Below are 15,946 nucleotides of genomic sequence, written 5' to 3'. Positions count from 1 at the left end.
CCTCTCACTTCCTTGTATAATCTTTTTTAAAATTACTTTAAGTCTAATGTGTTAATGTCTGTCCTGCCTACCCCTCTTGCAGAAAGGATTTAATTACTAATTAAAGAAATATTTGAATGGCCCAGCCATTTGGAAAACAACGCCCATAATAGCTCCCCCCCACCTTAATAAACTCTAACTGAATGTAAAATTAACCCTACAGGCTATTTTGTGTAGGTGCTGGTATTTAACTAAGAGGCAAATAATGCTGGTCACATCTTACATTTTAAAATGTACATTTAAATGTACATAAAATGGAGTACACAACAATTAGGCAGCAAAATAATGATTATTACAATTCTGATTCTGTCCAAAAAAAATCTTGATCAGGTTGACAACATAATGCTATTATTTTGAAATCTCAAACATTAATGTACAATACTGCCCATCTATTAATTTCAACAAATTGTGTTTATTCATATGCATTTCTTGCTAATATATTATCACAACATTTTACTTGCAAAATTGTTACTGCCAAATAACACTAACCACAATCAATATGGTGGGCTTACTGTTGGACTGCAAGTAGAATTTTCTCCTCCTCCTTTGGACTTATGATTGCAGATCTGACCCAAAATCCAACGTTTTGCTACAGTAAGTCCTGTGTATTATAGATATCCAGTCTTCAGAAAAGAAGACAATGAGTTGGACACGTTTATGCTGGCTTCCTTTTCTTACTCCAGTTTTCGTTGACGACATTGCACAGGAGGTATATTTGCTTGAACGTAGAACATAGGTTTTATTCTGCCTGTTTAAGGACTGGACTTGTATGCAGGGATCTATCTGTGTCCGGAGGCTTGGGCAGTGGGCATGGAGTGGAATGATCCTCTATATTTATCTCGCATTTCAGTGGAGCTATGCACAATAAAGGCAGATGGCTCTGTCAGAAAGCTGACCTAGCCTCTCCATAGAGAGATGTAACAAGACAGGGCTTCAGGGCTTGGAAAGAGCTAACCATATGCTTTTGATACACATTTGTTGTTGCTAATGAAATCGAGTAGTCCACTTTTCATATTAATTTTAATTCCTTTGGTTGTCAATTGTCTGTCAAAATGCTCTTTTTAAAAAAAATCGAATATTTAATTTCTATTTTATTGCTTGAATATCTTTAGCACAGTTTAAAGTATTCCCATGATTTCATGCAGTGTAGCAACATTTTTATTAAAATTTTGAAGGCTTACTGTTGCAAAGTAAAATATAAGATATTAAAAATATACTTTTATACAAAATAAAGGTACACACCAAAATGTATTTCAAATAGATAGGTTTTATTCAAAGTTAAATCTAGTCTGATTAAATGATTATGTTCAAAACAATTTTAAAGTGGACATCATGATTCTGTCAGACAAAACTGCCTTGTTTAAAATAGGAATGCAAAGATAAATAATTATGCTGTTTTTTTTTAGGATATATATAACCTGAGAGTATAAGTCGTCTCCATTACTTCTTTTGCACAGTTCCTTTTGCCCAACCCCCAATATATTTACAGGACATGTGAGAAAGCAGAATGCGATACCTTTTAGATGATGAGTACAATAATAAAAACGCTTGTTGATTCATTAAATACATTGCCCTAATCTGTGCTTCCTATCGTTAAAAACTGAAAATGATGTATTGCTTCATGGTTAATTTACCGTTGTAGGTTATACTTCCTAAAATCAAAATTTTAATGTTAGATATTTAACATTAAGATACCTTCCTTATCCAAATCCATGGCCTGGATTTTCATGTGGGCTCGGGAAAACCCAAACTGCGCACTTTTGTGCCTTCCGAAATACATGTGTGACTTTGCCTGAAGTTTTTGTCACACGGGGATTGGGTTTGCGGTGTATTTTGCGGGCTGTGATGGAGTGCGGGACGAGTGTGGGGCCCTCCTTGGTTCTCCAACATAGCACAGTTTTAAGGTCCCCTAAACCTTGCCTCTCACCCCCTTCAACCCTCCCAACCACCCCCATGCCTCCTCAGATTGCCCTTGCCACCCCATGCCACCTCAGATCATCCATGACACCTCCATGTCCCCCCTGTATCCTCCATAGCCACTCACCCAGTATGCACCATGTACAGTCCACAATAGTAGTGGGAATTATGTTAAAATCATTGAGGAAAACAATTAAACCTCTAATATACTAATAAAGCCAAGTTCAAACAGATTATTGTTGATTCTGACAATGTAGAAAATTGCCCAGGTATGTCCAGTCCACAAAAAGTTGGACAAACACAGTCTAGCCAATTACCGCCCCATCAGCATCCTCCTGATCATCAGAAAAGTAATGAAAGGTGTTGTTGACGATGCTATCAAACAGCACTTACTCAGCAGTAAGCTGCTTTCTGATGCTCAGTTTGGGTTCCGCCAGAGCTCCTAACCTCATTACAGACATGGTCCAAACATGGACAAAAGAGCTGAACTCAAGAAGGGAAGTGAGTGTGCCTGCTCTTGACATCAAGGCAGCAATCGACCGAGTGTGGCATCAAGGAGCCCTCGCAAAATTGAAGTCAGTGGGAAAACCCTCCACTGGTTGGAGTCATACCTAGCACAAAGGAAGATGATTGTGGTTGATGGAGGAGGTCAATCACCTCAGTCCCAGGACATCACTGCAGGAGTTCCTTGGGGTAGTGTCCTTGGCCCAACCATCTTCAGCTGCTTCATCAATGACTTTCATTTCATTGTAAGAAGTGGGGATGCTCACTGATTGCAATGTCATGTTATAACTTCTCTGTATTTCTAAATAATTTCCCTCAGTACATGATAATAGAGCGAGCCTACTGGAATCCAAAACTTACGAAGTAAAGATAATTTCTTAAAAAAACCAACCATCTTTCTCCAAACTTTCATTGCGCAATTAATTTCATTCTGTGAATGCATAGATTGCTACCATTCACACCTGTACAATTTCTTTTCCTGCAGTATTTAAATTAGGGATGCTTATGCACGTGTGCAATTTTCCCTGGAATTTATGTCCAGTGTAAATATGGCTTATATTTCAACAACTTTTGTGTTACTGATATTAGTTACTGTCCCACTTTTCAATAAGTGACATTGAGCCTGTATATCTGCTATATGACGACTTGCATCTGGCAAGTTGCTTTGAAGGACTGTTAAATTGTGGCAAAGCCCATGACCTCAATTGTTCTATCCTTGAAGGCAAATGATGTGGAAATGATGATTGGAATGGCAAGGGGAGAGAGAACATGGAAAAATACCAGTGCTCTGTTCATGGTAAATCAAATCTCTTTCCAATTTTAAGGAAAATATGGAATATATAGTGGACAGAGGAGTGGTGTATGTCTATTACAAAAGTAAATCTATTTTTTAAAATAACTTTCCCTGTAAAATTTGATATTTACAACAGATGTGCTACTTCCTAGAAATTTATGATTCAGTGTAATTCCCTCCTAATTACCTTTATTCAGTGCCCAGTTTGGTTAAAGATAGCTGTGAGTATTGCTCGATGGCCTATGTCATGCAGGGCATGCAAGCTATGTAGTTGATGTCGCACAGAAATAGCTGATGCAGCATATGCCCAAGAGGGGAGCTAAAATATTCAGGGCAAGTGGCTGTTGCTGGTGGCAGAGCCAAGTTGGCAAGATTTCACATATCAGACTTTTTTCAGATTTTCCATTACTTTCCTTTTTTGGGAGAAGCAATGTAGTTACTATATTTATTGGTTTTGTGATGGAGTTTTCCATTCCCTCAACAAAACATGTTTTTAGAGGATATATACTGTATCGTTTAAAGTGAGGTACGGAAAAATCTTTCAAGAGTGAGCAATCTCCTAACTCATAAGCAGCTGAAAAGTACAGCCTTCTATTTATGCTGTTTTGTTTGTAATAATCTTGACTGCTTTTTCACTGTAACCATGTTTTCCATGTGATAAAATTTTTCAAAATGTGTTTGTAATTGAATGGCGAGCACAAGACTGGAACAACCTCATATTACACAATTGAGCTTTAGATAGGTTTGTCGTCCACTTCTATGAATGTTGCTAGAGAAGCATTTTATGATGTAGAGAAGTACCATCGGCTCTGATCTGAGCATCGATGTTATCAGTGTATTATTGGGTTTAATTTATGGAATAAAGAAACATTTACCTACTGGATTTTATTACACTCGATGAGACAAGACAAATAAGAAATAAAAATGGTGTCAGGTGCATTACCAAACTTGTTCCACAAGAGTAAGTCTCCCACATAATCAAACATGTCAGTTTTCACTTGCAAGATCAAATAAAATAATGCAGAGTTTAACAAATGAAATTCTTTATGTTTTTAAGACATTATTAATCAAACCTTCAAACAATATTGTACAGAACAGTGGCTATTATTACAAAGACTGGTTTATGTAGGGTTTATTTTGTGAAAGGGTTCACTAGAGATAAGTGACTGCAGAAGGTCTTGGAGGATGGCATCAAGCAGCTCTGCTCTTAGAAGACCAATTGCTGCAGCAGCCTGGGCTAATAGGCAACAACAAAGCCACTGCTGGAATAGCAGGGAGGGATAAATGCTGCCTTTCTGAGAGAGGTTAGCAGCTTTGCTCTCTATGGAGCCATTGCTACTCCTCTTCGATGGTGCCTTGGCAATCCTAGTGATCTGTTAGAGGACAGATTGTCGGACTGCTGTGAGAACTTGCAAGCTGCTTTGCATACTGTAATTTGCAACCATAATGGCAGCAAGCTGACATTGCAAGCCAGCAGTCTGAGCTTAACCGCAACACTCAGACTTTGGGTGGCTGATGCTTGTGCAGCAATGGGAGCTGCAATATCAGCCATCAGATGCTGCATTATGGTTGGGCCCGCAAGTGTGCACTACCTGTGAGTTCCCTTCCAAGCCACATGCCATCCTGCCCTGGAACTATAGCGCCATTCCTTCACCGTCACTGGGTCAAAACCCTGTAACTCCCTCCCTAACAGCACTGTGGGTGTACCTACACCACATGGACTGCAGCGGTTCATGAAAGCAGCTCATCGCCACCTTCTCAAGGGCAATCAGGGATGGGCAATAAATGCTGACCTAGCCAGTGATGCCCACATCCTGTGAAGGAATATTAAAAAAGTCCTTGCTGCCCTACCCTGGCTGGAGTCCTGGTGCTCTTGCTGCCCTTGTGAAATCAAGTGACCATGCTGTTCCTTTGTCATCATTCTCTACCTGGTCTTCCTCCATGTGTGGAGGCCTGGACTAATGATCTGGAGGTATGAGTTCAAATCCCACTGCAGCAGCTAGGCAATTTATCTTCAATTAATTAAGTAAGTCCTGAGTAACAAGCTAGCCCCAGTAATAGTGATCATGAAATGACTGGATTGTCTTGAAAACCCATCTGGTTCACTAATGTCCTTTGAGGAAGTAAATCTGTCCTTACTCAGTCTAGTCGTATAAGTGACTCTAGAACCCCAGCAGTGTGATTGACTCTTAACTGCTCTAAGAAATGGCCTAGCAAGTCACTCAGATTATCCATGAAGGCAACTCACCTGCACCTTCTCGAGGGCAATTAGAGATGGGCAAAGAAAAGGAAGAGAAAAAGGCACAAAGGTAGAGTTGTGGTGAGCGGAAAGCGTGTAACTAAGAGGTGCATGCTTGCATTGTCTGCAACTTGAAAATTGGAGAAGAGTGTGGGACGTGGGAAGGAGGATTAGGTATAAGGATACCATCATCTTTGGTTTTGGCTTCAACCTAAGCAATGGGTGCCCCAATAATGCCAGCACTGTCTCCTCCATTGGGGTTTAAGATATACAGGTGCCCTTGTCCTTCCTCCAATTACCTGCTGCTGCCTCTAATTGTGCATCATCTTATCCTGCAAGAGAGATGTAAGTATGTTAGTGAGTGTAGTGCAATATGTTAGGCCAATGTGGTTTCATGGTTGAATAGCTGTTTGTGTGTGCAACCTGTGGATGTGATGCTTGGCTTTTTTAAATTATTTAATTGGATGCGGGCATCACTGGCAATGCCAGCCTTTGCCCATCCCTAATTGCCCTTGAACTGAGTGGCTCACTCAGCTGCTGCAGAGGGCAGTTAAGAGTCAACCACATTGCTGTGGGTCTGAGTCATACGTTGGCCAGACCAGGTAAGGACAACAGATTTCCTCCTCAAAAGGACATTAGTGAACCAGATGGGTTTTAACTGAGACTAGTTTTATATTCAAGATTTATTAGTTGAATTTAAACTCCTCTCCCAGCGGTTTGAAATCATGACCCCTGAGCATTAGCTTGGGCCTCTGGCTTACCAGTCCAGTGACATTACCACTACGCCATTGCCTATCCTTGCAGCACTGCTCAGTGTGTATTCAATCATAATCTGTAACCTCATGGTCTGGCATATCCCTCACTCTAGTATTACCATCAAGCCAGTGATCAACCCTGGTTCAATGAGGAGTGCAGGAGGACATGCCAGGAGCAGCACCAAACATATTTAAAAATGAGGTGCCAACCTGGTGAAACTACAACTCAGGACTATGTGCATGCTACACAGTAGAAGCAGCATGTGATAGACAGAGCTAAGAGATCTCACAATCAATGGATCGGATCAAAACTCTGCAGTCCTGCCACATCCAGTCATGAATAGTGGTGGACAGTTAAACTAATGGGAGGAGAGGCTCCATAAACATCCTCATCCTCAATGTTGGGACAGCACTGCACATTAGTGCAAAAGGCAAGGTTGAAGCATTTGCAACCACCTTCAGCCAGAAGTGCAGAGTGGATCATCCATCTTGGCCTCCTGGTGAGGTTCCCACCATCACAGCCAATTTGATTCATTCTACATTATGTCAAGAAGGCACTGGATGCAGCAAAGACTATCAGCCCTGATAATATTCTGGCTGTAGTACTGAAGACTTGTTCTCCAGAACTTGCTGCACCCCTCGCCAAGCTGTTTTAGTACAGCTACTGGCACCTACCCGGCAATGTGGAAAACTGTCCAGGTAGGTCCTGTCCGCAAAAAGCAGGACAAATCTAATCAGCCAATAGCTGCCCTATCAGTCTACTCTCAATCGTCAGCAAAGAGAGGAAGGTGTTTTCTACAGTGCTATCAAGCGGCACTTACTCAGCATCAACCTGCTCACCGCTTGTGGGTTCCATCAAAGCCAGTTGGCTCCAGACCTCATTACAGCCTTGGTCTAAACATGGACAAAAGAGCTGAATTTCAGAGGTGATGGGAAAGTGATTGCACTTGACATCAAGGCAGCATTTGACCAAGTGTGACATCAAGGAGCCCTAGCAAAATTGAAGTCAATGGAAATCAGGGGAAACATGCAAACATACAAATTAGTAGCAAGAGTAGGCCATTTACCCCCTCAAGCCTGCTGTGCCATCCAATAGGATCATGACTGATCTGATTATGGCCTCAAGTCCACATTCCACCTACATCCAATAACCTTTGACTCCCTTGTTAGTCAAAAATCTATCTACCTCTGCCTTAAAAATGTTCAATGACCCTGCCTCCACTGCTGTCCAGGGAAGAGAGTTCCAAAGACTCAAGACCTTCATGGAAAAAATTTCTTCACATCTCATCTTAAATGGGAGACCCTGACACAGTCATCTTCACGGAATCATATTGTACAAATAATGTCCCAGACACTACCACCATCGCCATCCCTGGGTATGTCCTGTTCCACCGGTAGGACAGACTCAGCAGAGGCAGCGGCACAGTATTATACAGTCAGGAGGGAGTTGCCTTAGGAGTCCTCAATATCAACTCTGGACCCCATGAAGTCTTATGGCATCAGGTCAAACATGGGCTGATGAATCAGCACTCCTCCATGTTGAACACCACTTGGAGGAAGCACTGAAAGTGGCAAGGGCACAGAATGAACTCTGGGTGGAGGACTTCAATGTCCATCACCAACAGTGGCATGATAGCACCACTACTGACCGAGCTGGCCGAGTCCTAAAGAACATAGCTGCTAGACTGGGTCTGCGGCAGGTGGTAAGGGAACCAACAAGAGGGAAAAACATACTTGAACTCACCCTCACCAACCTGCCTGCTGCAGATGCATCTGTCCATGACAGTATCGGTAGGAGTGACCACCGCAGCATCGTTGTGGAGACAAAGTACTGCCTTCACATTGAGGATACCCTCCATCGTGTTGTGTGGCACTACCACCGTGCTAAATGGGATAGATTTTGAACAGATCTAGCAACTCAGGACTGGGCATCCATGATGCACTGTGGGCCATGAGCAGCAGCAGAATTGTACTCGAGCACAACCTGTAACCTCATAGCCCGGCATATCCCACATTCTACCATCACCATTAAGCCAGGGGATCAACCCTGAAGAGTGCAAGAGGGCATGCCAGGAGCAGCGCCAGGCATACCTAAAAATGAGGTGTCAACCTGGTGAAGCTATAACACAGGACTACTTGTGTGCCAAACAACATGAGCAGCAAGTGATAACCAGTACTAAGTGATTCCACAACCAATGGATCAGATCTAAGCTCTACAGCCCTGCTACATGCAATCGTGAATGGTGGTGGACAATTAAACAACTCACTGGAGGAGGAGGCTCTACAAATATCCCCTTTCTCAATGATGGGGAACCCAGCACATTGGTGCAAAAGATAAGGCTGAAGCATTTGCTAAAAGCTTCAGCCAGAAGTGCCAAGTGGATGATCCATCTCGGCCTCCTCCGGAGGTCCCCAGCATCACAGGTGCCAGTCTTCAGCCAATTCGATTCACTCCACGTGATATCAAGAAACGGCTGAAGGCATTGGATTGTGCAAAGGCCATGGGCCCTGACAATATTCCGGCAATAGTATTGATGACTTGCACTCCAGAACTTGCCGCACCCCTAGTCAAGCAGTTCCAGTACGGCTACAACACTGCATCTACCCGGCTGTACAGAAAATTGCCCAGGTATGTACTGTACACAAAAAGTAGGACGAATCAAACCCAGCCAATTACCTCCCTGTCAGTCTACTCTCTATCATCAGTAAAGTAATGAAAGGGGTCATGAACAGTGCTATCAAGCGGCACTTGCTTAGCAATAACCTGCTCACTAATGCCCAATTTGGGTTCCACCAGGGCCACTCAGCTCCTGACCTCATTACAGCCTTGGTTCAATCATGGACAAAAGAGCTGAACTCCCGAGGTGAGGTGAAAGTGACTTCCCTTGACACCAAGGCTGCATTTGACCGAGCGTGGCATCAAGGAGCCCTAACAATACTGGAGTCAATGGGAATCGGGGAAAACTCTCCACCGGTTGGGGTCATACCTAGCACAAAGGAAGATAGTTGTGGTTGTTGGAGGTCAGTCATCTCAGCTCCAGGACATGACTGTAGCAGTTCCTCAGGGTAGCGTCCTAGGCCCAACCATCTTCAGCAGCGTCAGCAATGATCTTCCTTCCATTATAAGGTCAGAATTGGGGGTGTTCGCTGATGATTGCACAATGTTCAGCACCATTTACAACTCCTCAGATACTGAAACAGTCCATGTCCAAATGCAGTGAGATCTGGATAATATCCAGGCTTGGGCTGACAAGTGGCAAGTAACATTCACACCACACAAGTGTCAGGCAATGGCCATCTGCAACAAGAGAGAATCTAACCATCGCCCCTTGACGTTCAATGGCAGTACCATCACTGAATCCCCCACTATCAACATCCTGGGGGTTACCATTGACCAGAAACTGATCTGGACTAGCCATATAAATACCGTGGCTACAAAAGCAGGTCAGAGGCTAGGAATCTTCCGACGGGTAATCACCTCCTGACTCCCCAAAGCCTGTCCACCATCTACAAGGCACAAGTCAGGAATTTGATAGAATACTCCCCACTTTCCTGGATGAGTGCAGCTCCCACAACACTCTAAGAAGCTTGACACCATCCAGGACAAAGCAGTCCGCTTGATTGGCACCACATCCACAAACATTCACTCCCTCCTTCACCAATGCACAGTAGCAGCAGTGTGTACCATCGATAAGATGCACTGCAGGAATTCAACAAGACTCCTTAGACAGCACCTTCCAAACCCATGACCACTACCATCTAGAAGGACAAGGGCAGCAGATAGATGGGAAAACCGCCACCTGGAAGTTCTCCTCCAAGTCACTCACCATCTTGACTTGGAAATATATCGCCGCACCTTCACTTCACTGGGTCAAAATCCTGGAACTCCCTTCCTAACAGCACTATGAGTGTACCTACACCACATAGACTGCAGCGGTTCAAGAAGGCAGCTCACCACCACCTTCTCAAGGGCAACTAAGGATGGGCAATAAATGCTTGCCCAGCCTGTGAAGCCCACATCCTGTGAATGAAAAAAAAACTATTGTGCCGAAGTTTGGCACAAATTTATGATGGAAGCTGCATATTCCCAAATATCTCATGATTTCCCGTTTAGTTTTAGGGACAGGGTACTCCATCAAAGCTTGTACTTTTGCTGTTCTTGGCAACACTTGTCCTTGCCCTACGATATGCCCTAGATAAATTACTTATGCATTGCAAACTCACGCTTGGCAAAGTTTATTACTAGTTCTGCCGACTGTAGTTGTTTAAATAGAGTTTCCAATTGTTTTAAATGATCTTTCCAAGTGTTGCTGTAAATCAATACATCACCCAAGTAAGCTACACAGTTAGAAACATTAGTGACCACTTGATTCATTATTCTTTGGAAGGTGGCTGAAGTATTTTTTAGCCCAAATGGCATTACTCGGCTTTGGTATAGCCCGTTTGGCATGACAGAAGCCAATATCTCCTTAGCTTGCGATATTAAAGGTACTTGCCAGTATCCTTTCAACAAATCTATCTTAGTAAGGAATGTGGCACGCCAGCTCTGTCGATACAATATGCTAAATGAGGCATTGGATAGGAATCTTCTTGTTACTGCATTAACCTTTCTATAACCTATGCAGAATCTGGTTGGCCTGTCAGGTTTAGGCACTAACACTACTGGAGACTCCAACTGTTTTGACTAGGCTCAATTAGATGATCTTCTAAAATATATTGAATTTCTGCTGTCAATTGAGCTTGTTTCTTTGGACTTGAACAATAAAGATGTTGCTTTATAGGTGAAGATTCCCCCATATCCACATCATGCATGGCAAAAGTTGTACATCGTGGTTTGTCCCTACAGATTTCTTTAAATTCTGTAAGTAACCTCACTAGATCCTCTCATTGTCCTACCTCTGAGTATGAACATATGATGTCTAACTGTCCTAATATTTTAGTGCTAGCTAACCAGATAGCAGGAGGTTTGATTTGTGGGCTGCCTAACTCTCCCTCAGCCTCTCTGACTGTCTCTTTCGTCCTCCACTGTCCTTACTAACTGACATACCTGCTCCTTTTTATCTTCCTCCCTACAGTGGTATTGTTTTAACATATTGATATGTCACAGCCAATTCTTTTTCCTGCAATCTCGGGTGTCTATCAAATAATTTACTTTACCAATCCTCTTGATTACCTTGTATGGACCACAGATGTGCTTTCAGAGGTTCCCCCTGTAAAAGCAATAACACTAACACTTCATCCCCTGGTTGTGATGTTCGGGTCACAGCTTGCTTATCTGCCCATTTCCTCATTTTTGTTTGAGAAACTTTAAGATGCCCTTGAGCCACTTTGCCGACTCCCATGGGCCGTTCCTGGAACACGGACATATAATCTAACATAGAGGATTTGTCCCTCTCTCCTAAAAATTTTTGCTTGATTAATTTCAGAGGACCTCCTATTTTATGCCCATAAATTGATTCAAAAAGTAGATTTTTTTTCATTTGTTCATGGGATGTGGATATCACTGGCTAGGCCAGCATTTATTGCCCATCCTTAATTGCCCTTGGTCAGAGAGCATTTAAGAGTCAACCACATTGCTGTGGGCCTGGAGTCAAATGTAGGCCAAACCAGGTAAGGACAGCTGATTTCCTTCCTTAAAGGACATTAGTGAACCAGATGGGTTTTTACAACAATCGACAATGGTTTTTTTCCAGATTTTCATTGAATTTTCACCATCTGCCATGGTGGGCTTTGAACCCAGATCCCTAGACCATTACCCTGGGTTGCTGGTCCAATTACAATACCACTATGCCACCGCCTCCCCCAGTGAACCTTGGGAAGCAAATAAAAGAAAATTCAGTCTTTTGTCCCAATCATGGGGATGTTCATGACAATATGTTTTATTAATTGTTTTGAGGAATTGATGGCACCTCTTTCAAGCTCCAGTGTTTGTGGATGATACGCTGTGGATTTTATCTGTTTTATACCCAAACTACGCATTATATTTTGAAAAACTTTAGATTTAAAATTGGACACCTGATCTGACTAGATCTCCACCAGTGACCCATACCAAGTAAAAAAAAGTTGGGTTAACTTTTCCACTACTACTGTAGCTGTAATTGTTCTTAAAGGGATTGACTCTGGAAATCAATTTGTCCTATCCATAATAGTAAGGATATGCTGGTATCCTGCTTCGTTTTTTGTAACAGTCAAACACAGTCTACTAAACGGAACCTCAAAAACTGGTATGTGAACTAAGGGGGTTGGTTTGATTGTATGTTGTGGTTTTCCTAAATCTGGCAAGTATGGCACATTTTACAAAACTACACTACATCCTTGTGAAGATCTGGGCAGTAAAAATGTTGGGTTATGCACACTTGAGTTTTCTATATCCCAACATGTTCTGTCATAGGAATTTCATGTGCTACCCATAATATCTCTTCACAATATTTGGGCAGTACCACTACCTGATGAACAACCATACACCTTTTGTCTGCTGGTCTTTGAGGAACTCTCCACTTCCTCATTAGTATCCCATTTCTAATGTAATAACATTCCGGAACTTCCTCAGCTTCAGCTTCATTTTGCGCTGATTATGCTACCTTACTTAACTCTGGATCAGCTTGTTGAGCCCCAACTAGAGAAGATTTATTAAACATCTTTTTTGGATTATCTAAGTCTTTAAAGAAAGTTTCAGCTAAGATCTGTTTGTAATATCACTTTGATCTCCGATGATGGACTTTGCTTAGCCATTGCTAGATTTATCGTACATGAAGGAAAAATTCCTTCTTTTCCTGTAACTGCTCCGTCTCTTTAACCTCATTTGGGCTTTCTGTAATAATGGGAGAAGCTACTACCTTCGCTTCGGCTAAATCATTTCCTAAGAGTAAATCAACTCCATCTACGGGTAACTTCTGAAGAACCCCTACCGTCACTGTCCCAGACATTAGGTCATACTCGAGGTGCATCCAATACAAAGGTACAGGTATACACTCCCTGCCAATACCATTTTATTAAAACTTTGGCTTTTAATGTGCTTTCTGGTGAAAAGGTTATGTCTTTCCCCAGCAAAAGTGTTTGACTGGCTCCTGTATCTCTTAATATGATTATGGGTTCAGCTATCTCATTTGAGGGATGAGGGGTTACCTGTCCCCTCTACAAAAATTCTTTTAAACTCTCATGTATCTTATTCACCTTTCCTGAACTCTCAGCAGTGTTCACATTCAGTTTCACAGCTCCAATTATGGCTACAACTTGATCTGTTGACCTTTCAGTCAGGGGTCCTTTTCCTGAATTGCCCTTTTGTATCCCAATGAGTCCCATGAATTTCCCACACAACTTCCAGCAGTTGGTGCGAATATGTCCCACCTTGTTACAATGGAAACACTTAGGCCTTCGAATCTCACTTCCATCCTCAGCACCTTGCTTTCTGGTCTGAAGAGGAGTTTCCAGGGAATTCCCAGCTGCCCCTTCTCTCCCCTGGCTACTTGCCTTCCTTTCACCTTCTATCCTTCTCAGGTTTGTGGGGGTGACAGAAAAAGGGTTTAAATTTATGTACCAGTTCATCATCAGCTATCTCCACTGCCTGTCTAGCTGTTTTGCCTTCTGTTTTCAACATAGGTTCTAATTACTGGAGGAAGTGTATTTTTAAATTCTTCCAGGAGGATTATTTCCCTAAGGGCCTTATACGTAGCATCTACCTTGAATGCCCAAATCCAACACGTGCGTGCGTGCATGCACACACACACAGACATAGGACAAACAGAGAGAATCTCTCTGCAGAGATGGACTTCAGAGGATGGGCGTTAGAAAATAAAGGATAAAGTTCGCAAGGTCTTGACGCTGTCGACCTGGAGCTCCCTTGTGTGAAGACTGGTCCTGGTTGATTGTCTGGAAGTTCTGACTGACTGGTTTCAGCCTTGCAGGTCCAAATCTAGACCAGTTGCACTCAGATGAGGATTCTCTGGCTACAGGCTGATAACCACACACAACTTTAGGCAAGGTTGAGAGAAAGAGCCAGTTAGGGTCGCCTTCCTTCCTCAGCTTTTTCCCCAAGAAAACTGCCTTCAAAATCAGCAGATTCGAAACTTAAGTTTTTTTCCTCTGCCATGTGATTTCCAGCAAGTTACTATCCTTTGCTTTTCTTCAATTTTTATTTACCTGTCAATTAAAGTGACTGCAGTTCAAACAAACAACCAGATCTTCCTCAAGTACCATAAAGGTCAAGTGATTTCTTGGAAGAGGCCTGCTTGTTGACAGTTCCAAGGTGACTTTATGACCTTTTTAAAAAAAAATCTCAGGTCAGCATCCAAATGTACAGATAAGGCCAAGTCCTTGCATTTTGTAAAAGAAAAATTCAGTCTTGAGGGATATAATTCCAACAGCCTTGAGAATCAACTTTCCCAGGTGCAGGGAGAGGGGAGAGTAGAAATATTACAGCACTGCCCAGGGATTTCTTGAGGCCTCCACAATTTATTGTATATGTAAGTTCAGCATTTGCATTTAAATGAAGTGTAAAAGGATGTTTTACTAGTGGGTATGAGACATTGGCCAGGCCTTTGTATTAAAATTGACATTATAGAATTCTATGTATTCATGAGGTCTCAGCCAATATCTGCCAGGTGCTTCTGCCAATTTTTAAAAACTGTCTTGTTAAAATGAGCATCTGGAACGGTGCAGTAAGTCCTTTGCACATTTTTAACATATCTTCCTTGCAGGATGGTTTACAATCACTGCAGTAATTTTTGAAAAACCATAGACATCGACGTATAAGTCGACCTTTGCAGCGTTGAAAAATCCCTCCACAAATGGAGGTCGACTTATACGCTGAGTATAGAAGCAAACTACTAGTGGGGGTTATGGACGTGGCCACCATTTTGAAATGTCATCAATATCTGATGCAAAGAGTGCGCATGTCTGAAACTCCCATGCATCTTCTCAACACAGCCCATGTCACCTGCTTGATCCCTTACGCTGAATTATAAGATATCAGTAAGTAAATCATATTATTAGGGTGAAAAATTTAGGCTAAGTCCTAATGCGAGCATAGCATGTTGTAGCTGAAAAGGGAGTCAACTTATACGCAGGGTATTTGCAAAACCATGATTTCTGGGGCTGAAAAAATGGGGTCGTCTTAATACGCTGCAATTTATGACATATTTCCAGTTCACGTTGGCACAGGCAGAGACCCATTGCTGCTGTTATTGATGTTTTGGTAACTATTACAAATTTCAAATCTGTTTTGGATATTCCCTCACATTGAGCTGAGCTGGTCACTCATATCAGTGGCCCCCGTGTCTCATGTTCAAGAATGTGCTTGTCTGGCACAGGATGAAAGCATCATGGCAGCTCTCTTGGAATCTTGTTCAAACATGCATGTTGGTCTTTTTCTGGTTTCAGACACACTGCACATTGATGGAGTGGAATCCCCTTCGGTTGATGAAGATTCCAGGGTGATCTAAGGGCACCTTGGTTTGTCACATGTGTGCAGTCGATAACACCTCTACCTATGGGAAAGCAGCCAGAGCTGCAAAGCTGAATTCCCACTCATTCTGACCGGGTGACAAACATGGGATTGTTTACCTGTGAGATGCAATTGTGAGCAGCAGATTGGGAGATCCTACAAATATCATCTGTTGATCCCTACAAAGAGCCAGGGGCGAAGCCAGTAGGGCAGTGGTGACTTTGATAGTCAACGCGTGCCCATCTGGTCCACTTGGC

At 42.5% G+C, this 15,946-nt stretch overlaps 2 protein-coding genes across 9 annotated transcripts in view; one reads left to right on the top strand and one right to left on the bottom strand.

Annotated features, from left to right (window-relative positions):
• filip1l (filamin A interacting protein 1-like) overlaps window positions 1-682 on the bottom strand; it is a 257,274-nt gene extending 256,592 nt beyond the window's left edge. The window contains exon 1 of the mRNA XM_078560103.1: window positions 552-682. The gene's annotated coding sequence lies outside the window, so the exon portion shown is untranslated. The remainder of the gene's footprint in view (window positions 1-551) is intronic.
• cmss1 (cms1 ribosomal small subunit homolog) overlaps window positions 1-15,946 on the top strand; it is a 330,497-nt gene that overhangs the window by 276,900 nt on the left and 37,651 nt on the right. The window contains exon 1 of one of the 8 annotated variants that reach the window (XM_078560122.1): window positions 565-633. The exons of the other annotated variants lie outside the window; for them this stretch is intronic. Coding sequence (XP_078416248.1) covers window positions 594-633 — 40 coding nt within the window. The 5' untranslated portion in view covers window positions 565-593. Of the gene's footprint in view, window positions 1-564; window positions 634-15,946 lie in introns of those variants that run through there. 8 annotated transcript variants of the gene reach the window in all.

The sequence above is a fragment of the Cetorhinus maximus genome, chromosome 16, assembly GCF_964194155.1.
Source record: "Cetorhinus maximus chromosome 16, sCetMax3.hap1.1, whole genome shotgun sequence".
In the NCBI taxonomy this organism is placed as follows: Eukaryota; Metazoa; Chordata; class Chondrichthyes; order Lamniformes; family Cetorhinidae; genus Cetorhinus; species Cetorhinus maximus.
This window is presented reverse-complemented; position numbering and strand designations above follow the sequence as displayed.